At 40.4% G+C, this 25,033-nt stretch overlaps 1 protein-coding gene across 3 annotated transcripts in view; it reads right to left on the minus strand.

The window, feature by feature from the left end:
• LOC134346869 (contactin-associated protein-like 5) overlaps window positions 1-19,265 on the minus strand; it is a 1,934,616-nt gene extending 1,915,351 nt beyond the window's left edge. For all 3 annotated transcript variants that reach the window (XM_063048675.1, XM_063048674.1, XM_063048673.1), the window contains exon 1: window positions 19,065-19,265. In XM_063048675.1, the coding sequence (XP_062904745.1) occupies window positions 19,065-19,149 (85 nt within the window). In that variant the 5' untranslated portion in view covers window positions 19,150-19,265. The remainder of the gene's footprint in view (window positions 1-19,064) is intronic.
• Window positions 19,266-25,033: the final 5,768 nt, after the last annotated feature.

Raw genomic sequence — 25,033 nt, forward strand, 5'->3', positions numbered from 1 at the left:
ATTTTGCCCAGTTCAAATTGTTCTCTGAAGAAACTAGCCTAACATGTCACTTCAGTGGGCAGTTAAACAGCAAACATATTACTGTACATCTGAAATCATATATATATATAAAATTGAACAATTCATTTTCTGGTGAACATTGGGGGAAATGTTTTTTTTATTATATAGCAATCTAGTGGTTTCATTATTACTCTACAAGATTTTTTGTTTATTCCAGAGTATTAAAGTTTCATCAGATATATGAAGTGTAAAAGAGAGGCAAGAGTGGACATTGGACCACTGAAAAATGATGCTGGAGAGGTAGTAATGGGGGACAAGGAAATGGTGGATGAACTGAATAAATATTTTACATCAGTCTTCACTGTGGAAGGCACTAGCAGTATGGTGGAAGTTCCAGGTGTGAGGGGTCATAAAGTGTGCGAAGTTACCATAACTAAAGAGAAGGTTCTTGGGAAACTGAAAGGTCTGAAGGTAGATAAGTCAGCTGGACCAGATGTTGTATACCCCAGAGTTCTGAAGGAGGTGGCTGAAGAGATTGTAGGGGCATTAGTAATGATCTTTCAAGAATCACGAGATTTTGGAATGGTGCCGGAAGACTGGAAAATTGCAAGTGTCACTCCACTCTTCAAAAAAAGAGAGGCAGAAGAAAGGAAACCATAGGGCAGGTAGTCTGAAGATGGTGGAGTCAATTATCAAGGATGAGGTCTCAGGATACTTGGAGCCACATGATAAAACAGGCTGTAGTCAGCATAGTTCCCACAAGGGAAAATCTTGCCTGATAAATCTGTTGGAATTCTTTGAAGAAATAACAAGCAGGATCGACAAAGGAGAATTGGTTGATGTCATGTGTACTTGGATTTTCAGAAGGCCTTTGACAAGGGGCCACACATGAGGCTGCTTAACAAGCTACGAGCCCTTGGTATTCCAGGAAAGATACTAGCATGTATGAAGCTGATTGGCAGGAGGCAGAGTGTGATAAAGGGAGCCTTTTCTGGTTGGCTGCTTGTGCCTAATGGTGTTCCACAGGGTCTGTATTGGGGCCAGATCATTTAATGTTCTATGTCAATGATTTGGATATTGAAATTCCAGGCTTTGCTGTGAAGCTTGCAGACAATATGAAGATAGGAGGTGGGACAGGCAGTTTTAAGGAAGTAGAATGGCTGCAGTAGGACACATTAGGAGGATGAGCAAATAAGTGACAGATGGAATGCAGTGTCAAGAAACGTACGGTCATGCACTTTGTAGAAGAAATGAAAAGGTTGACTATTTTCGAAATGGAGAGAAAATACAAAATACCATGGTGCAAAGGGAATTGGGAGTCCTCGTGCAGGATTGCCTAAAGATTAATTTGCAGGTTGAGTCTGTGGTGACAAAGGCAAATGTGATGTTAACATTCATTTCAAGAGGACTAGAATATAAAAGTAAGGATGTAATGTTGAGACGTTATGAAGCACTGGCGAGGATTCAAAGGAGGTTCACAAAAATGTTTCCAGGATTGAGTGACGTCATATGAAAAGTTTTCGATGGATCCGGGGCTGTATTCATTAAAATTTAGAAGAATGAGGGGTGACCTCATTGAAACATATCAAATGGTGAAAGGCCTTGACAGAGTGGATGTGAAGAGGATATTTCCTATGGTGGGAGAATCTAAGACCAAAGGACACAGTCTCAGAACAGAGGGGTATCCTTTTAGAATGGAGATGAGGAGGAATTTCCTTAGCCAGAGGGTAGTGAATCTGCGAAATTCTTTGCCACAAGTAGCTGTGGAGGCCAAGACTTTATGTATATCTAATGCAGAGGCTGATAGATTCTTGATTGGTCAGGGCATGAAAGAATACAGGGAGAAGGCAGGAGATCAAGGCTGAGAGGAAATTTGAATTAGCCATGATGAAATGGTGGAGCAGACTCCATGGGCCAAATGGCCTAATTCTACTCCTATGTTTTATGGTCTTATGGTACGTAATTAACTGAGGTACTTGTTTCTCGTACTGGGTTCTGTATTACTAATTCAGTAAATATTATACACTCATTATTAGTGAAACTGAAACACTTAGGATGACTATTGCCACACCGTGCAACCAGAGACAATCTCCAGTCCAATTTCTAGAATCTATCCCCACTGCCACTGATATTATTACTTTTGAAATACAAATCCGTTTTCCTTTTCAAAGACACCTTAAAAGCAACAGGTTATTGGAACACATTGTGCTTCAACATGCCAAGTATAAAAAGACTTCTAACCTTTCTCTTCATTATTCTATTAACCTTCAGTCTGTAATTCATTTTTACCAAGCTGCCAGCCTAATTCAGCAACTTTTCACTATTTTCCCTCAAAATATATTTCCCCTTCCTCTCCAGTCCCGATCAAAGGTCTCAGCTCAAAGCATTGATTGCTTATTTCCCTCCAGAATCAGAATCAAGTTTATTATCACTGATATGTTTTGTGAAGTTTACACCATAAATGCTGCCTGAATGCTAAGATCTTCCTGCAATTTGTTTTTTTTTGCTTAAGGTGTCCACCATCTCTGGAATCTCTTTATTTTTCCTAAAACTTTAAAACTTTTATTTATTCTCTTGTAACCTCTCTCTCAGTTAAAAAAGGCACTTCCTTGAAAAACATAACCTGTGATTTCTAGTCCTATTCCAATGAATTTTCAAGATACCCTTTTCTATGTCTCTAATGCCCTTTCTCTAATGAGATTTCTAAAAATGTGTGCAAAGCTCTCACTTAAGACTGGTCAAACACTGATTGTAGAAATTCTACCTCAACTTTTTTGCTTTTTTAAAATGGAGAGAGCAAGAAAGAGAGAGAGAGAGAGAGAGTGATCTCACCGGCACAGTGGGAGTGCTAGAAAGAGAAGCACACAAACGGAGGAAAAAGGTGAAAATCACTTTCTTTCTGTGCATTGTATATGATTATTTGAATCACAAGATCATTAAATTCCATACAATGAAGAAAATGCCACTTGGCTCATTGTCTCTGTACTGGTCACAAAGGAGCTCACATTTCCAGTTTCCAGCATTTCCACACTAAGCTCTTAATCAAAGAGTGGAAATTTCAGCCTGCACCAGGCAGTAGGTTTCTAATCTTCCACACTTTCTGGGTGAAAAACATAAGACCATAAGCAGAATCGAGCCACGGATTCTACTCTGCCTTTGACAGTGGCTGTGCGTGCTATTATAGCTATACGTGTTGTGTTCCTCGTGTGACTGGACTGTGTTCAGCACCTTGTTTCATCTAGCTTTATGCACATGTATAGTGGAATGACAATTAAACTTGAACTTGAACAGTGACATGAATCATAACTTTTGTTCAGGTGACACTCAATGTTCAGGTAACACCTGTAAATTTGTAGTTTTCTTGAAATTGGCAGTCACTCCACAATCCATAGCAAACCCCTATAAATTATGAAAATCTGAAATAAAAACAGAAAATATGATGAATACTCAACAGGTCAGGCAGCCTCAGTGGAGACAGAAATAGAGTCATGTTTTCACTTCAGTGATCTCTCATCAGAATTAAGCTAAGCAAGAAATAAGACTATGCTATAATGAAAGGAGAGGAACAAGAGGGAAGGTCTGTGATAGGATGGAAACCAGGAGAGTCTGAATGACTTGCTGGGGTGGTGAGGGATTGTGGTAAAAGTATATCTGGAAACCTCCATTCAGACTCCTGGGGTAACACAGAACTGTCATTTTAATCCTTTACTTGACCATTGCCTTCAGTCCATTGCACTGCACTGAATGATCCTCAGTATAATCTCAAACAACAGTGCTGTTGTGTATTTAATATTGCAGTAGTATTTGAGTAATATTGTGCATACATTGTTTGATTAAGCATACTTATTCTTTTAAATAATTTATTTCCGGTTATATGTAAAAAATATGTGAATTTTATATGTCATGACGCTACCATGTGGTACATGCACACCTCGCTTAAAGTAAACATGAAGTTAGACTCCCATTTCTTACTCATGTGTCCTTCTTTTAATTAGTCTGACATTTTGGAGTTACAATGCATAGCAAGTATGGCATCTTCTGACTTAGTAAATTACAGCTTCAATTCTAGACCTGGCATATTGTGTAGCAGTTAACATAACACTATTACATTGACACTGATTGCCAATCAGGGATCAATTCCCAGTGCTGACTGTACGGAGTTTATATCTGTATCTGACTGTGTGGGTTCCCTCCAGGTGTTTCCATTTCCTCCCACATTGGAAAGATGTTCGGGTTCCAGTCAGTAAGTGGTCGGTATGTGATGTTGGTGCCAGAAGCACGGCGACACTTGCAGGCTGCCTGCAGCCTGATGAAGGGTCTTGGCTTGAAACGTTGACTCTTCATTCCTTTCCATAGATGCTGCCGGACCTGCTGAGTTCCTCCAGCATTTTGTGTGTTTTTCACTACACATGTGACAAATGAAGCTAATCTTTAATCTACTGTTCAGCATTCAGTAATTCCAAATAACCAGACAGTCCAGTCTTGTCTAACAGATTTCCAGCATCCAGTTTCTTTTCCTCTCCTTCTCAGTTATTTCAGATTCAATTTGCTTTCTTTTCACCTGTGTTTGCCTTTCCAAATTCCTTCTAGTTCAAACAACCACTACTCATGCCACTCAGCCTTCCCTTATCTCCAACCAACCCCTTTTGTTTCTTTCTCTTGTATTCACTGCAGTTTTGAATGTCACCCAATTGAAATGAAAGTTAATGTTTCATGTTAATGACTCAGATTCTCTCTTCTCCTCACCTGCACTTCTCTATATATTTTGACATATATTTGATAAATAAATTAATTTGAATCTGAGTACTTCTAGAATGTTCTGTGCTTTATTCGTTAAATTTTGTCTGACAGATGTAGACACAAGCTTGGAGAACATTGGTGATATTTTTGCGAGACTGGTGAGTTCATTTTGTTTTTTCCAGTGTTGCAAAAGCAGGGAAATTTTAAGTGCTGTATGTGACATGCTAAACAGGTTCAATAAATTAATTTTCAGAAGTATATAGATGCAATCTCATTCCATCCTCACTTTAGGTAGTTATATCATTGGTATGTTATTTTTAAATTACGCTCATGAATGTGTGCATTAGTGCAATAGCTTTACAAAATTTATAACTATACAATGTGTGGGATATGTGATTATCCAAGCTAACTCACATTTGCACCTACCCCACCCATATGCACTCTTGCTAAACTACAGTCCCTGAATAACTTAACTTTATATTTCTCAAGTTTGTGTTCAAATGATGCCTGGATCTCACTATTCTCCTATAATTTCCTGCAGTCCCACCATCCCTTGATATCTTTATTTCTTTAACTTGGGTCTCGAGTCCACATTTATTATCAGTGATGCTTTCAGGAGACTCTCAATGAAATTCCTCGCTTTACCTTGGCGTGTTCCGGCATTGGAGTTCCATGTGGGCGGGAGACAAGAGGGATGGTGAATCCCTAGCTATGCGAGCCCATGGGTCTTGAGTTTGGGGCCTAGGTTTCTGGGTCCCGTCATCGGCAAATCCAGAGCTAGAGGTCTGGAGTTCAGGGTTCTCTTCCAGGGTCCATATTCATTTTCAGTGGTGAGTCCTGGGGTCGATACCGGAGATTGAAGCCTGGAGATCAGTCAGTGGTCCGGAAGTTGAGGCCTGGATGCTGAAGCTCTGTGACTGCAAGTCACTGCCAGTCTGCCGAGGAAGTCAAAGAACCAGTGTCTGTGAATCCGAGTCCACTGCAAGCTGGAGGCCCACAGATGTCCTGTCCTAGGGTTAGAGTATTGTCTGCAAGTGTGTGTCAGTGCGAGGGAGATAAGGGGCTTGTTTTGACATTTTTTTTAGTGTTTATTTACAGTACTATATATAGCTAGGGTGCCTAAAACTTTTGCACTGCAGGTTGGTCAAGACAGGAAGGTGGTTGGGAACAGAAATACAGAAATACTTAGTTTTGTATTAGCTCAGTAGTATTAAGAGTTAATTAGTAACTGAAAAGACATAATATTCAGCACTGTGAAAAAGTCTTAGGCAGTCTGACTCTATATATGTGCTCAAGACTTATGTAAAGTACTGTACGTTATTTATCTAGTGATACCGCAGGAACAGGCCCTTCCAGCCCAAAAAGTTGCAATGCCAGCAACCCACTTATTTAATCCCTAACCTAATTGCAGGCCAACTTACAATAGCCAATTGTACAAACCGTGAGAGGAAATTGGAGCACCAAGGTGAAACTCAAGAACTTACGGGAAGGACATACAAACTTCTTACAGCGGACGTTGGAGTTGAACTCTGAACTCTGATACCCTGAGCTGTAATAGCGATGTGCTAACCACGATACTACCATGGCACCCCAAATGTTGTTCTCTATTAAGTAATTTTTAAACATCCACCAATGTCAGACAGAAAAGAGCTCAGTTTAAAATGAGTATAGAAGCTCTTGCAACACATGGTTCTTCAAGGGCAACACACAAAATGCTGAAAAGCACAAAACGCATTGTTCTTCAATATAACTTTGTCTTAGTTGCCTTAATCAAAATATATTTCCACCAGAAAATAAAATATCACAAGTCAAATAAAATGTTCTTAATTTCAATATTTAATATTGATATTGTCAATCTGGTGTCATTATAAATGATAACTTAGCTCCAAAATATGTTACCACACTGATGCAATATTTCACAATACATCTAAAGCAATTTGTATTTATCTCATGCTGGTAACCCAGGATAAATGTCCCAGTGTGGTCTCTTCAATGTCATTTGGGGAACCTAGTACAATATTGTGATTCTGAATATAAGAGCAAGGAAGGCTGAGGAGATATAATCCAAATGTTTAAAACTACACTCAGTGGCCACCTTATCAGCTATCTCCTGTACTCAATAAAGTGGTCACTGAGGGTATGTTTGTGGTCTCATGTTGCTGTAGCCAATCCACTTCAAGGCTCGGCATGTTGTGTATTTAGAGATGCTCTTCTACACATCACTGAGATACTCAAATCACCATCTGGTAGCAACATTCAAAAGTCATTAGATTATATTTCTTCTACACTCTGATGTTAACTCAACCTCTTGACCATGTCTGCGTGCTTTTTGCATTGAGTTGCTGCTATATGATTGGCTGATTAGATACCTGCATTAATAAGCAGGTGCACAGGAGTACCTATTAAAGTGGCCATTGGGTGTATTTTAAGTATGTTACCACACTGATGTAATTCTTTCACAATACAACTAATGCAATTTGCATTGATGTGTGCTGTTAATACAGAAAAATGTCGAAATGTGGTTTCTTCCATGTAAATTAGGGAAAAATGTACAATATTGTGATTCTGTATGTAAGAGCAAAGAAGGCTGAGGGGATTTAATCTAGAAGTTTAAACTTATTAATGGTTGTGATAGATAAAGAGAAACTGTATCCAATTTACAGTTAACTTGCATGATGGCAAGGGAGCAATGAGGAGAATTTGTTGTAATATTAAACAAAAAGAGTAACACATAAAATGCTGGAATAAACAGTTGATGTTTCAAGATGTGATCCTTCATCAGAACTGGTCAAAGAATCTCGGCCCAAAACAATGACTGTTTATTCCTTTCCGTAGATGTTGCCTGACAGGCCGATCTCCTCCAGTATTTCACGTCTGTTGCTCTAGATTTTCAGCATCTGCAGAATGTCTTGTGATTATGTAAAATAATTTAGTGAGTTGTCTGGAATGTACTGCCTGAAAGCATAGCGGACACATAATTTATCAGCAACTTTCAAAGGAGAATTGAAACATACTTAAAAATGGGAAAAAAAAACACGAAACATCCATGCCCACAGAGAGTGAGAAGGAGATGGTGTTCATTCACAAACAAGAGAAAATCTACAGATGCTGGAAATGTTTATGTTAGGATAACTTTTCTGGAGCTAATTGTGTATCCTGTTCCACTATCTATGCTGTCTGAATCTATTGCTGAACAAATTTTAATGCCTTTGGGAGACAGAATTTGAATTGATCCATTTTACCTACAGATGAACCTGAATGACTGAACACACCTAGAGTCAACACATCAGCACACCTAGAGTCATAGAGAAAAAGTACAGAAACAGTCACTACAGTCCATACTGAACTGTTTTGCTGCTTAGCCCCATATATTTGCACCAAAGCTATAGCCCTCTAAACCTGTCTCATCCATGTAAATAACAAAACTCTTAAATTTTGCAATTGACCTTGCATCCACACTTCCACTGACAGTTTGTTCCACATTTGCCCATCCTCTGGATGAAGAAGTTTCCCCTCAGGTTCCCCTTAATATTTCTGCTTTAACACTTAAGTTGTCTCCTTTAGTTCTAGCCTTACCCAATCTCAGGGAAAATCTTGCACATAATTTACCGTAACAACACACTGCAAATTCTTACACTCAGTAGCCACTAAATTAGGTACACTTGTACACATTCCTGTTTTCTAGACAGCCACTCATGTGGCAGCAATTCAATGCATAAAAGCATGCAGAGGTGGTTAAGAGATTAAATTGTTGTTCAGACTAAACATCAGAATATTAAAGAAATATAATCAAAATGACTCTGACCGTGGAATGATTGTTGGTGCCAGATGGGGTGGTTTGAGGATCTTGGAAACCACTGATTTTCTGGAATTTTCACACATAAAAGACTCTAGAGTTTACAGAAAATAACATGAAAAACAAAAAAAAAAATCATATTCAGTGAGCAGAGGTTCTGTGGGCAAAATTACCTTGTTAATGAGAGAGTTCAGAAGTGAATGTCCAGACTGGTTCAAGCTGACAGAAAGGTGACATTAACTCAGACATATTACAACAGTGGTGTGAAGAAGAGCATCTCCAAAATACAACACATTGAACCTTGAAGTGGACAGGCTACAGCAGCAGAAAACAATGAACATACATTCAGTGGCCACTTTATGAGATGCAGTAGGTGCCTAGTAAAGTGGCCACTGAATGTACGTACCTCTACAAGATCTTTCATTTTCCTGCACTCCAGCAATAAAGTTCAAACTTATTCAATCTTTCCCTTTAATTTGGGTTTTCCAATTTCCTCAAGATCCTTGTAACTTCTCTCTTTCAAGCTTATTGATATCTTTCCTGCAGATAGATAAAACTATAGAACTGTTATGGCGCAAATGGAGTTCATTTAACACAGTAAATCCGTGATTGTTCTTCGAGCAATCCTCTTGGTCCCGTTGCCCCATTCTTTCATGATAGCCTTGCAAACAAGTCCTTCTCAATTGGTAATCCAGTTACCTTCTAAAAATTATGACTGAATCTTTCCACTACTCTTATAGGTCATAACTGCTAGATACAGAAACAATATCACTAACATCTCTCAATTATGAGGGGTATAGGTAGGGCAAATGCAAACAGACTTTTTTCATTAAAATTGGGTGAGATTAGAGGTCATGGGTTAAGTCTGAAAACTGAAATGTTTAAGGAGAACATAAAGGGGAGCTTCTTCACTCAGAGGATGTTGAGAGTGTGGAGAGAGCTGCCAGCCGAAGCGGTGGATGCAGGTTCGGTTTTAACTTTTAAGAGAAATTTGGATAGGTACATGGATGGGAGGAGTGCCTGGGGCTATGGTCTTGATATAGGTCATTGGGACTGGACAGATTAATAGCTTGTCATGAAGTAGATGGGCTGAAAGGCTTGCTTTTATGTTGTGGTGTTCCCTATGACTCTATGAATATCTCTGATATATTTAGCTCCAAATTTCAAATCTGTGCCCTTGCTTCCTTGTAAGCTGGAATTGGATCTATACCTTACAAGTTAACCCATTTAGAGACATAATTATCTTGAATATACCTAACAAATTTCTAATGATTCTTCTTGAATTTTGCAGTTAGTCATAGGATCCCCAACAGACTAACAAAATGGCTTACCGTCTGCTTAAGGGCTGTTAGGCCAATGCATGTTAGCATTATCAACAATATTAATATCCTAAGAATAATGCAAATAATTTTTAAAAATCCATTTATTCTTCTTCAAATCTATAATCAGATAACGCTGTCATCAGATACACATCATTTAATTTTAATCCTTGATACTCGATATCAGATTAGCCAATAAACTGAAAATTGATATAAAAATTCTACGGCACTAGGACTTTGATTCAAAGTATCTCTTTCTAAATTAAGACTACGCTTGTTGAAGGCACACTTTCCAGCCCCTTTCTCTTCTCTTGAAGTTACAATCTCTTTGATTTTCCAGTTCGCATGATTAGGTTTTCAATGTGAAATTTATACTCCTCTCTCCACAGCTACTTCCTGCCTTGCTGAATACTTTCAGGATTCTCTGTCATTATTTCCAGTTTCCAACTTCTGCGCTGTTTCACTTTTGTAAAGTTAACTTCAAAGTAAATAATTCTGGTTTGTTTGCAGAGCTTACAATTACTAAAAACAGCTTTGTGTGATTATAAGATTCGCTTTATTTGTCACATGTACAAAAAAACATTCCATTAAATGCAATATTTTTGTATCTATAACCAACACAGTTTGAGAATTGTGCTGAGGGAAGCCCTTGAGAGTGTCGCAAAGCTCACAGCAACAGGATAGCAGCCCAAGAATCACTAACACTGACTGTAGTGTCTTTGGATTGTGGGCAGAAAACGGAACACACAGAAGAAACCCATGTGGCCACAGGGAGAATGTACAAACTCCTTACAGACAGTGACGGGAATTGAACCCTGATTTTTAGCACTTAGTAATGTTACGCTAACCACTACACTACTGTGCCTCCCTTTCTTTGCTTCAACAGGACTGTTCTTAACGTAAACATTTTTATCAAACAGCTTCAGTTCCTCCATGCAATAGTGAGCAGGGTAAAGTGAAAAAATCTTCCCATGCTCAATTGTATATTGTATGACCTATAGAAATATAACTTAAATGTTTTTTATGGATGTCTAGAGAATAGAGCGATGTGGACATTAAGCAGGAAGAAGGAAGTAGTTAGGCATTTAATTAGCTTGGGACAACACTGTGGGGCGATGGGACTGCTCCTGTTCCAAGATAATTCTATAAGGGCTAAGAGTGTTGTAAAAGCAAGCCTGAAGGCTTTGTGTGTCAGTGCAAGGAGCATTCATAACAAGGTGGATGAATTGAATGTGCAGATAGTTATTAATGATTATGATATATTTGGGATCACAGAGACATGGCTCCAGGGTGACCAAGGATAGGAGCTCAACAGTCAGGGATATTCAATATTCAGGAGGGATAGACATGAAAGAAAAGCAGGTGGGGAGGCGTTGCTGGTTAAAGATGAGATTAACGCAATATAAAGGAAGGACATTAGCCGGGAGGATGTGGAATCGATATGGGTAGAGCTGCCTAACACTAAGACACAGAAAATGCTGGTGGGAGTTGTGTACAGGCCACTGAACAGTAGTAGTAAGGTTGGGGATGGTATTAAACAGGAAATTAGAAATGTGTGCAATAAAGGAACAGCAGTTATAATGGGTGACTTCAATCTACATATAGATGGGGTGAAACAAATTGATAAGGGTGCTGAGGAAGAAGATTTCTTGGAATGTATGCGGGATAGTTTTCTGAACCATGTCGAGGAACCAACTAGAGAGCAGGTCATTCTAGACTGGGTATTGAGCAATGAGGAAGGGTTAGTTAGCAATCTTGTCGTGAGAGGCCCCTTGGGTAAGAGTAACCATAATATGGTAGAATTCTTCATTAAGATGGAGAGTGATATAGTTAATACAGTAACAAAGGTTCTGAACTTAAAGAAGGGTAACTTTGAAGGTATGAGACGTGAATTAGCTAAGATAGACTGGCAAATGATACTTAAAGGGTTGACGGTGGATGTGCAATGGCAAGCATTTAAAGATCGCATGGATGAACTACAACAATTGTTCATCCTGGCTTGGCAAAAGAATAAACCAGGGAAGGTAGTGCACCCATGGCTGACAAGGAAAATCAGGGATAGTGTCAATTCCAAAGAAGAAGCATACAAATTAGCCAGAAAAAGCAGCTCACCTGAGGACTGGGAGAAATTCAGAGTACAGCAGAGGAGGACAAAGGGCTTAATTAGGAAAGGGAAAAAAGATTATGAGAGAAAGCTAGCAAGGAACATAAAAACTGACTGTAAAAGCTTTTATAGATATGTGAATAGAAAAATATTGGTTAAGACAAATGTAGTCCCCTACAGTCAAAAACAGGTGAATTGATCATGGGGAACAAGGACACAGCAGACCAATTGAATAACTACTTTGGTTCTGTCTTCACTAAGGAGGACATAAATAACCTTCCGGAAATAGTAAGGGACCGAGTGTCTAGTGAGATGGAGTAACTGAGGGAAATACATGTTAGGAAGAAAATGGTGTTAGGTAAATTGAAGGGATTAAAGGCAGATAAATCCCCAGGGCCAGATGGTCTGCATCCCAGAGTGCTTAAGGAAGTAGCCCAAGAAATAGTGGATGAATTAGTGATAATTTTTCAAAACTCTTTAGATTCTGGATTAGTTCCTGGGGATTGGAGGGTGGCTACTGGTCTATAATTCCCTGGTTTCTCTTTAAAAAAGGAAGGAGAGCGAAACTGGGAAATTATAGACTGGTAAGCCTGACATCGGTAGTGGGGAAAATGCTCGTGTCAGTTATCAAAGATGTGATAATAGCACATTTGGAAAGCGGTGAAATCACTGGACAAAGTCAGCATGGATTTGTGAAAGGAAAATCATGTCTGACGAATCTCATAGAATTTTTTGAGGATGTAACCAGTAGAGTGGATAGGGGAGAACCAGTGGATGTGGTATATTTGGATTTTCAAAAGGCTTTTGACAAGGTCCCACATAGGAGATTAGTGTGCAAACTTTTCAGTGGTAGACAGTGACTAGTGGGGTACCGCAAGGCTCAGTGCTGGGACCCCAGTTGTTTACAATATATATTAATGACTTAGATGAGGGAATTAAATGCAGCATCTCCAAGTTTGCAGATAACACGAAGCTGGGCGGCAGTGTTAGCTGTGAGGAGTATGCTAAGGTGATTTGGATAGGTTAGGTGAGTGGGCAAATTCATGACAGATGCAATTTAATGTGGATAAGTATTAGGTTATCCACTTTGGTGGCAAGAACAGGAAAACAGATTATTATCTGAATGGTGGCCGATTAGGAAAAAGGGAGGTGCAATGAGACCTGGGTGTCATTGTACACCAGTTATTGAAAGTGGGCATGCAGGTACAGCAGGCGATGAAAAAGGCAAATGGTATGCTGGCACTCATAGCAAGAGGATTCGAGTACAGGAGCAGAGAGGTACTACTGCAGTTGTACAAGGCCTTGGTGAGACCACACCTGGAGTATTGTGTGCAGTTTTGGTCCCCTAATCTGACGAAAGACATTACTGCCATAGATGGAGTACAAAGAAGGTTCACCAGATTGATTCCTGGGATGGCAGGACTTTCAAATGATGAAAGACTGGATCCAGTCAGCTTATACTCTCTGGAATTTAGAAGATTGAGCGGGGATGTGATTCAAACATATAAAATTCTAAAGGGATTGGACAGGCTAGATGCAGGAAGATTGTTCCTGATGTTGGGGAAGTCCAGAATGAGAGGTCACAGTTTGAGGATAAAGGGGAAGCCTTTTAGGACCGAGATGAGGAAAAACTTCTTCACACAGAGAGTGGTGAATCTGTGGAATTCTCTGTCTCAGGAAACAGTTGAGGCCAGTTCATTGACTATATTTAAGAGGGAGTTAGATATGGCCCTTGTGGCTAAAGGGATGGGGGGGAGGGGTATGAAGAGAAGACGGGTACGGGGTTCTGAGTTGGATGATCAGCCATGATGGTACTGAATGGTGGTGCAGGTTCGAAGAGCCCAATGGCCTACTCTGCACCTATTTTCTATGTTTCTATGTTTCTATGCTGTACGTTTCTATATTCTATGTTCTAAGTGCGACGATATTAACCAAATTTGGTGGATTATTAAGTGGAAAGGGACTTAAAGCAGCACGGTCCCTACACATGTACTGAGGAGTGAAGATGCGTCTAATGTAATGATGTACACTTCTCCAACCCTGCACTAATCCTGGACCGTTTTACAAAGTAGACGCTTGTAGACATTTTCATGCAAAGAATAGATACTGCCCAGAGAGAGGACGAAACAAAAACAGCTTTGGTGAGATAAGAGTTTTCAATATAAACTGGTTGAAGGGCATGCATTCTGAGATATTCATATAAGGAGTAGGGCTTGGATTTCTTTTAGTCACTGCAGAGCATACATGGTTGCAAACCGTTTAACCCCATGGCAAAGATTTAACTGCGTCTAGACTTGCGCTAACTCTGAGGTTTCTTTAAATACCATGACATCTCCCTTAATGATTCGTGAATTACGGCAAACTTACCAGGAGAAGAAATAGGAGATTCCTTTCCCAACCACCACCCCGTCCGCTTTCCCTGTTACTTCAGTGCCCAGACGCATACTGTACCCGCAGCACATCATTAGTAAATTCTTCACTGTTTTCTATGTATGCCACGCCGGATGCGAGACCGTTCATTCAGATTTACAACGAATTAAGTTATATATATATATAATTAAGAAGTTCAACAATCAATTTCTAAACTGACAAAAAAGTACTTTGGTTCTTTTGTAAGCTGAGCACCAATACTTTTGTCACTTGTGTTGCAGACATAGGAAGAGTATTGGCGGTAATTAGCCAGGGAGAGCAAAGCGGGGGCGGATGTACACGCACAGGGTGTTCTACTTTGGCATAGAGAGGTAGTACAGCATTATCTTCTTGAAAATGGCTGTAAAGTGACATTGGTATGATTCACATGGCTGCCCAGATGAATCATGTGGTCACCTGGAGAGAAAAGGAAGATATTTTGCAGTATATTGCCAATATCAAGGGAGATGGAAATACTGAGGTCCGAATATCCACTTGAGAAAACTCACAGACTTTTGTTCTTAAATCACCTATCGAGAACAAATGTCATGAGACCCCTCTGCATAAATATTGTATAAGATATGACTTCCATGCTAGCATTTCACTATTTTTGTAACCAGTAGCAGTTACTTAATACTCAAGTTGAATATACCCCACGACACTCTCACGTTACATTAGAATATTTCTGCGATCTTATTCACGCTGTGGGGTATATTTCCACTTCCGCAGCGCAACACAACAGTGGCCTGAGCACCAGTTCTTGAAAAAAATGGTTTCCTAATGTTCCAGCTCTGCTCACAAGCATTCAAAGCTTTCCAAAAAACTTCCGCCCAATTCAAAAATGTTTCTGACCAACCTTGTTACCGATAGAGAAGTGTTTCGATATCCCTCTAAATTTAAGATAGCCCCTTTTTGTTCCTAGCTCCTCCAACAGATGATACAATTTCTCTGCATTCATTTTATTGAATTAGTTTTAACACTGTAAACAATTTGATCACATCAATGAACCATTCTTTGTAATCAGGACAATACTAGTTCGTGATAAAATGAAGGAGCAGACTCGATGGGCCGAATGGCCGACTTCTGCTCCTTTGTCTTATGGTCGTATGGTCTTAGTTACACTTCCGCAACTCGTCTTTGAAGCCTAAATTCCTAATTCCGAGGCGGCACATGAAATTAGACCTTTTAAAAAGTAAAGGTTTATTTATAAGATAGGCTATTGACTTATAAAGTCAATTGGATCCGTAGTATTTCAGGTTCGAATTTGGTATTTTGTTCGTGAAATTAAACTCCAATTGAAGGAACTAACGTAACTGACCCCTGAATGTAAGTAAGAGTCTGCCATCTTCCTAAGCGATTTTTTAAACTTCTATTTTAATAAAGTTATTATTAGGAACAACTGCTGCAGGTAAATAAAACAAGAGTGACTTTAAGTCGACTCTGGATCTCTAATGTGTAAACAGTAAAACTGAACTTGCAATAAGCCGTTCGAATAATTAGCTGTGCTAGACAACATTCGCCGACATCCGTCTCCGACACTATTGTGATCAGTACCGTTGTTCCTTTGGAAATAATGTTACAAAACTGAAAGCAACATAAGAGACTTGACTAGTAAACATGCCCTGGTGTGGGTGATGTATTCAGGTTAAATCTGTGATACCTTAGATACCTTGTACCTCTAAAGCTGAATGGGGGAAGAAGTTGAAGAAGAAGTGGTATCTACTGTACTGGCTAATCAACTACTGTGCAATGCAGAGACTGATGCAGTGGTCTGTCGTAGAGCCTTTCACAGAAGTGAGACAGCATCTGAGCTTCTATCGTCTCTTAGAGTTTACACGAACTCAAAGACTCCCTCCTCCCATCTCCTCTCAGGAAAGTAATGAACTGAAAGTAACCGTTAGGCCTAACTCGAACTCATACAACACAGTACTGATTACAGAAATCTATTAAGAATAGAACTGACCGTTTGAAAATCAGTTCAAAATTTGTTAATGTTTGTTAAAGTTAATATTATCATTCTAAACCCCTGTGTACCTTCAATAGACCGATTTTGCGTTAATTTCATAACCTGAAGATCGGCATCAGAATCAGATTGAATTTCACTGACGTATGTCGTGAAATGTGTTGTTTTGCCGCAGAAGTACATTGAAATGCATAATAATAAAACGATAAATTACAATCAGAAGTATATATAAAAAAGAAAAATAAATTAATTCGTGCAAAATGAGAGGGAAATACTGAGGTGGTGTCCATTTGCAATAAAATAATTTGCAATAAAAGGGGACATTAAAGTTTCACAAGAATGACGTTATTCCCAACCTCTACCGAGCACTTGTCCACTGCCATTCACTTCAATGATGAATGATAAATAAAAGCAGTTTTAAAACTAATATTTTCCTTAGCTAGGCACAGTGCAACTTGTCTGAGCAACATTTGCTCTACAGCGACATCTGTAGTCTGGCAGCGAACTACAGCTCAGAGAACGACTCACAAGAAACAGCTGCAGAAGTGAAACATGGTTTATACGTCAAACTAAACAACAAATTTATGACAGCTGAAAACCCTTGGGTTTCGCAACTGTCTGCTGAATGTTGCTTAAAGAATGACCGGCCGGAAGAGGCTGCTTTTGCTCTGCTATGACACACAATTTTGTTTTATCCATGCATGCAAAAAGTGCAAGTACTGTCGATTGCTGACGGTTTCAATTAAACGACTCTATAAATCTTCCTTAACAAAGTTAGAGTTTTCTTATAACGAGATATGGCGTCATGATTGCAACCTGCCGAGATTTTACTTGTACGTTTTCCATTACCAACTCACTTCCCGCGAATTGCGTTGACTTGTCACTTTGAAACTACATGGTTATGTCTTAATTGCGGGCTGTCACTTACAGTTTACTAAAATGGTCACCTGTGATTTAGGGGGCTGGGGTTGGCTGTAGTAAGCGTGATCCCACAGTTTCTGGGACCACAGAAAGCTTTGAGTCGCGCGGTGTCCATGCCGGTAGGCATCCCTGTGTTGAAGGTATACCCGCAGAATAAAACGGGTAGTCGAGAAAACTGATCTCTGTACAACCACACTTGCACACCGGGGAGAGACTGCATGATGCATAATCATGGCAATAGATTAACAACTATCAAATAGATAAAGGGAAATGCATAGTTTGATAGACTGAAAAAAATCCAAGAAAAAAATTGCACTCGCTAGTTTTATTTACTGAACTTTTAAACATATGTACCTGAAATCCATTACAGTTTATAGGCTTCAAAAAGTTCAAGGTAAATTTACGGTCCAAGTGTATATACGTCTATATATATATCATTATATATGTACACACACACACCTGAGATTCATTTTCTTGCGGGCATTCACAGCAAATACAAGAAATACAATAGAATCAATGAAAGACCGCACCCAACAGACGGACAAATGATCAAAAGACAGCAAACAGAGCGAATACAAAACTAAAAATAAGAAATAATAAATAAGCACTAATTATCGATAATATTAGATGAAAAGTCATTGAAAGTGGGTCCATAGGCTGTGGGAACAGTTCAGTGATGGAGCGAGTGTGGTTATCCCCTTTGGTTTAAGAGCCTTAAGGTGAAGGGGTAATAACAGTTCATGGTATATATTAACTACTTGAGAGCATGCTTCGCTGAAGAAGTTTAATTGAAACGTAAACCGCTCCTTCCCAACTAACCACACCGCTCTTGCCCTGGTATTCGAGAACATGGTACAAATGTGGAAACTCGGGACTGAATTATCCCATCCGGAGCTTCCGCATTCGAAGTATCCTGCAACTTTCCGGTGGCGGAAGAGACGCCAGCTAGGGCGAGCAGGGCGGAGGTAACTTTTCTGACCTGGCCAGCGCGGAGAAAGAAGGAACCTTGCTCAAAAGGTAGTTACAGGTTTAAGAGAAACACCGAACTGGGTAATAAATCATTCTGGGATTTGAATCGTCCTAGTTCAATCAATTAAGTTTAAGCCCCCCATAACTTTTGAGTTATGTTTTTAAAATAACTCGCTGCGTTTTCTATAGCAGTCCTCTAACTCTGAACAAATTATCACCTTACGTTGAAATTTCAATTGCTACCCAGTTATTTAGATTTCTTTCTTGATTTTAGCTTAATGCTGTCTCTTCTCTCCCGATTAAAGATTCGCAATTCGTCTGATTCTTCCTTTAAGCTCGCATTTACGAGAACTGCGCTCTGTTCGGATGCAACGGGGGAGCGCTTTATTTTGTAAACAATCGCAGGCTGTCTGGAGTGTCTGTCAACAGCTCGCTTTGCCGAAGGGCTTCCTGTAACCACAGCGTCTCACCCCGGGCTTGCGAGCGGCGAGATCCGAATACCTCCACGCCGTGTGCGACAAGTTACTGGCGCTCGGTACAGCTACGCTTAGAGCCCCATCGATCGCGCGACTTCCATTTAAAGGCAAAAAGTTACAGTGGAAAGCAAACCCAGTTGGGGTTATAATGAAGTGTAAAACTCCAATTATTCAATGTTGCGGTGTATTCGAAAGTATGGCTGAAAAGGCACACATCACTCTCCCCGTCTGATACGAGCGGGGATCTCACCTCCCTGTACCTAGTATGACCAAAGGATGCTTTCACTGAAAGAACCCCTGCCTCGCCCCCGGGCCGGCTGCGGTACTTATTAAGGGTCTATAAGGATAAATTGAGAGCTGTACTTACGGGAATGAGCGGTTGCTATACACGCCCACAAGCTGATGAATAAGGAGACGGCAAAGGACAGCTTGATACCAGCGAACGAATCCATTTTCAAACAAGATCGAGTGGTACAGACAGAGCGAGAGAGAGAGAGAGAGAGCGCGATCAGGACAGCAACTCCCCGCTCCTCGTCACCTCAGCACGCATCTGAGTTCCTTCTCTCCTCTTTCCTTCCTCTCTCTCTCTTCTCTCCCCCACCCCTCCCTCCCTCTCTTTCCTCTCAATTTTGCCTCCTCCTCCTCCTCCCCCTTCGAACCAGCTGCTGCTTCACGCCATCCCGCCGCTACACGTTCTGCTGCGCTAGGCTGTGTATACCCAGAATCACGGACGTAGAACGAACAGATGCAAGTAGCAGCTCCCGAGGAGGGGTGAGAGGTGACGAACGGTCCCTCGGCGCGTCGGTTCAGTTTTTTTACACGGTCCTCAGAAACACACGAGCGCCTCTTCCGCCCACAGGTTACTTCAGTACTTTACTGGACACCGTTGATTGAGGAAATCTCTGAAGGGAAGGTGGAGGGGAGGACGAACAAAAGAGGCAGGATTTCTCCTATAAACCCATTGAAATATATTTAACTCAAGGATGAACAGTAACTGATCTCAATATTTCATATGGTGTATGTTGTTGTGAATTATGGAAAGAATCGTGGGTATTATTATCCTATTTAAATGTTCACAAATGATTTATTGATTATTAATTAATTGTCGTTCCCCTTCGATTGTGTGTGATTAGATTACTTACGTCGATGGTGGCATTTTAGAGTCCGGCGGGAAACAGCTTAAACTGAGATTTGCAGTGGTTAAATCGCAAACCAGAGCAATAACTTTTATTTCTTGTTCCTAGCATGGCCCGTGTGTCCAAACCTTTCCGCGAGAACGTTAACAAATTAAAACTGACTTGAGGGGGACTGGGAGTGTGTGAGCATTGGTTTATTCCCTCACTTAACTCTGACCGCCGACCTTTAGTTTGCAACTAATCTGTTTACAATCAATATTCATAGAATAGTGTCACTGAGTTTACCAATGTGTCTAAGGAACACCCTGCTTAATTCACCAGCCACCCCGCAGCCGAAGGAGTTCCGGTATCTGAGAGCAAATGTGGTCAACAACTGATAGAGATTCATCATCTCCATTTATCGTAAATGTTCTCAAGGACATTGATTACTTCCGAGCTCCGGAGACTGTTTCGCCGGTCTGTTCGAACTATCCTGAAGCTGGCAAGATGTTGTTCAGCGAGGAAGCGCGGAGCTGGACTGTACTTGGATGGTGTTAAGGCTGCGGAATCCTGGGCCGCGAGCTTCATGTCGCTGACGGGAATCCGGCTGCAAATTCTTGGTCCGTCCGCTATCGGAGTTTCTGCACGGCCACGGACCGAGTAGGATAAAACAGCATTGAAAGTTGGTCAGTATTGCTTGAAACTTTTGTTTTATTTTTAAGACACAGCGCAAAATATTCAGCCTAAGCTGCTCGGCAAGAAACTCTCGTTAAATGACAACAGAGTCCACGTGTTAATGTAAACGCATTACTCCGCAATTCATCGAAGGGATATCGATGGAACGTGATCAGCTGAGCGGCTGCCTGTTCCGTGTCAAGGTAGATCACTGTGTTATGACAGACACATATTAGTGAGATCAGTACGCCACTCGGGACAGGCGGCGGTGCCACGCATCGGGAATCGCCTCTTGCGCGTTCAACCAATTCGTTTTAGAACTGCGCTGCATTCATCATTTCCAGATCTATGTGCAAAAATAAAATCCGGCTGGTTGCAAACTAAAGAAAAGCAAATCGCCAAGTTACGCATATGTAACACCGGCAGATCGTCAGTACGTTCAATACATTTTCATCCTTAACTCTGCCGGCTATTGTTACAAAATACAGATTAATTAATGAGAGGCAGGTATCTCATTACAAACTGCTTGAAGCATTGCTGCACTTAAACTGAGGAGAACCGGTCGATTGTCGGCATCACTGCTGTCTGAGCCATTGCTGACAGCTAGGGAAACTAACTAGGCATAGTTAGAGTACAGTAATTGGGATTAGGCGGAGAAGTGTGATTGCCGGGGTTATTGCTCAAAACTGCGGTAAATATGCACAGCGATTAATGATAAATTATCTCTCCATATAGCTGAAGGCATGCAGCAGTTTCCCAAGGATTGCCATTCAATGTTTATACCAACAGCGGGTTAAGTGGATTGCTTCCGCACCTCCATGATACGGTATATCAGGATGGGAGACTACAGAACGACTCATTATCTGCACCTCGCCGCGGACAAGCATGGCCGGTTCGTCATCGTCTGTTCGTTCATTAATACCACTCACCCTCTACACCTTTCTTCACTGCCCTTCAGCACTGTCCAATTTAAATAACCCGAACGCTCAATTGTGAGATCTTTTACCATTTTTTAGTTGAAGGATGTTTCAAGACATTGCTCTGTGTTCAAGTTGCAGGATGAAAGTTGTCTCACCCGTGACCAAAAGGATTAAAAATATTATTGACGTATTGCTCAGTAGAAGTGAATTTTATCTTCATACAGTCGGAGTTCAGCGTCAATACACACAAAAAAACTTTGCCCCATATTTCTCTTAATTCTCTTTCCAGAACCAGCACCGTCAGACTGGATAACAGCTTCTTCCCCCAGGCTGTTAGACGCCCTAACACCCTGACACCCTGCTGCCACCCGACACACAATTACAGCCGGTCAAAAAGACTTTTTCACCCCCCCCACACACACACACTCAGCCCCTAACTCACTGACACAATCTCATCCTGCACAGGTCACTTTTAATCTTTTATTGCTACTGTTTCACATATTTATACAACTGTGTTTTATCATAATAGTGCCAGTAACATTTTCTGTCTTCCCTAAACATACACCTTACAATTTATGTCAATCTTATGTCAGCCTGTCAATCTTCAAGCCATGCCACTCAGGGACTTGTGCTAATATTATTTTGTGACTGTATGCACTGCATCTTAACTATATGTGCAGTGAATGTGTGATGTACTATACAGTGGCATGCAAAAGTCTGGGCACCCCTGGTCAAAATTTCTGTTACTGTGAATAGTTAAGTGAGTAGAAGATGAACTGATCTCCAAAAGTAATAATGATCAAGATGAAACATTCTTTTCAACATTTTAAGCAAGATTACTGCATTGTTTTTGTTTTGTACAATTTTAGAGTGAAAAAAAAAGGAAAGGAGCACCATGCAAAAGTTTCGGCACCCCAAGAGATTTGAGCTCTCAGATAACTTTTACCAAGGTCTCAGACCTTAATTAACTTGTTAGGGCTATGGCTTGTTCAGAGTCATCATTAGGAAAGGCCAGGTGATGCAAATGTCAAAGTTTTATAAATACCCTGACTCCTGAAACCTTGTCCCAACAATCAGCAGCTGCCTAGCACTCTGAAAATTAAAATAAGTGATGCCCACAAAGCAGGAGAAGGCTATAAGAAGATAGCAAAGCATTTTCAGGTAGCTGTTTCCTCAGTCCGTAACATAATTAAGAAATGGCAGTTAACAGGAACGGTGGAGATCAAGTTGAGGTCTAGAAGACCAAGAAAACTTTCCGAGAGAACTGTTCATAGGATTGCTAGAAAGGCAAATCAAGACCCCCGTTTCACTACAAAAGACCTTCAGGAAGATTTAGCAGACTCTGGAGTGGTAGTGCACTGTTCTACTATGCAGCGATACCTGAACAAATATGACCTTCGTGGAAGAGTCATCAGAAAAAAACCTTTCCTGCATCCTCACCTCAAAATTCAGTGTCAGAAGTTTGCAAAGGAACTTCTGAACAATTTGGAAACAAGTCCTATGGACAGATGAAGTTAAAATAGAACTTTTTGACTGCAATGACCGAAGGTATGTTTGGAGAAAAAAGGGTGCAGAATTTCATGAAAAGAATGCCTCTCCAACTGTTAAGCACGAGGGTAGATTGATCATGCTTTGGGCTTGTGTTGCAGCCAGTGGAATGGGGAATATTTCACTGGTAGAAGGAAGAATGGATTCAATTAAATACCGGTAAATTCTGGAAGCAAACATTACACTGTCTGTAAAAAAGCTGAAGCTGAAAAGAGGATGGCTTTTACAACAGGATAATGATCCTAAACACACCCCCAAATCCACAATGAGCTACCTCAAGAGGCGGAAGCTGAAGGTTTTGCCATGGCCCTCACAGTTCCCTGATCTGAACATTATCAAAAATCTGCGGATAAACCTCAAAAGAGCAGTGCATGCAAGACAGCCCAAGAAAGAATTGAAAGACTCTTAGCTGACTACAAAAAGCGTTTACAAGCTGTGATACTTGCCAAAAGGGGTGTTACTAGGTACTGACCATGCAGGGTGCCCAAACTTTTGTTTTGGGCCCTTTTCCTTTTTTGTTATTTTGAAACTGTAAAAGATGGAAATAAAAAAAGTAATCTTGCTTAAAATATTAAAGAAATGTATCATCTTTAATTTTATGCCTTTTTGAAATCAAGTCATCTTTTATTCGCTTAGCTATTCACAGTAACAGAAATTTTGACCAGGGGTTCCCAAACTTTTGCATGCCACTGTATGTACTGTGGTTGGCACCTTGGCCCCCAAGGAATAACATTTTGTTTAGCTGTATACATGTGTATGGTTAAATGATAATAAACTCAAACTTGAACTTGATAGGATGTGCCACTAGGCTGAAGTACAGTTTCTACCCTGCTGTTTTAAAACTATTGAATTGTTTCCTAGTGTAATAAGATGGACTCGTGATCTCACAATCCACCTTGTCTAATCTTGCACCTTATTGTCTTCCTGCACTGTACTTTATCTGTAGCTATTACACTTTAATTCTGCATTCTGTTTTTGCTTTTTCTTGTACTACCTTAATGAATTGTGTAATGAATTGATCTGTATGACAAGTGTGCACGTCAAGCTTTTCCCTGTAACCTGATACATGTGAGAATAATACACCAATTCCAAGGATCTCCTGAGAACGTAGGCTCTTACAGAGGTCTGTTTAGACAGTCTGGAGTGGAGGAGCAGCTGCAGGGTGAAGACACAAGAGATTCTACTGATGCTCAAGGTCTCTTCACCTTTTTGCTGTTTCACTGTTCAATATTATCAGGGATTCTTCAACTTTCTTGTCCATTCTCCTGCCTTCTTTTGACCTCTCTCCATAACCTCTCCCCTATTTCCTTACTGCCTCAAAGTATTAAAATGCGAGAAATAAAATTCTGCAGAAGCTGGAAACTGGCAAAAAAAGACTGAAAATTCTAGAAGCACTCAACAGGTCAGGCAGCATCTGTGGAGAGACTTAACAATGGAGATGCAAGACACTTCATCAGAGCAGGTAAAGAGAGAAAAAGTGACAAAATCAAACACATTTTCCTTCTTTTCTAGGTCTGATGAGTGATATTCATGCTGAATTTTTAACACTGGTATAGGTTTACATTTGTCACATGTGCCAAAATACAGGGGGAAAAAAAGCTTTTGATGCCACCTGGACAGATCATATAGTAAAAATGTAAGCAGAATACAGAATATAATATTGTAATTGCAAAATATATGTAGTGCAGAAAGACAAATAAAAGGCAAAGGCTGATACAAGGCAGGCTGGGAGATCAAAAGTTCATCTTTTAGCATATGAGAGGTTTGTTCAAGACTCTGGTAACAGTAGAATAGAAACTGTACTTGAGTTTGTTAGTCCATGATATCAGGGTTCTGTATCTTCTACCTGATGGGAAAGGGAAGAAGAGAGAATGATTGGGTTAGGTGATGTCCCTGATAATATTTGCTGCTTTTCCCAAGGCAGCAGGAAGTGTAGTTAGATTCAGTGGAGGAAAGGCTGCTTTTCATGATAGCTTGGGCTGTGTTCACAACCCTCTGCAATTCCATTCCGTCTTGGGCAGAACAATTTTCATACCAAGCCATGGTACTTACAGATAGGATGCTTTTAATAGTGCAGC

This window comes from Mobula hypostoma, chromosome 5 (assembly GCF_963921235.1).
Source record: "Mobula hypostoma chromosome 5, sMobHyp1.1, whole genome shotgun sequence".
NCBI lineage: Eukaryota > Metazoa > Chordata > Chondrichthyes > Myliobatiformes > Myliobatidae > Mobula > Mobula hypostoma.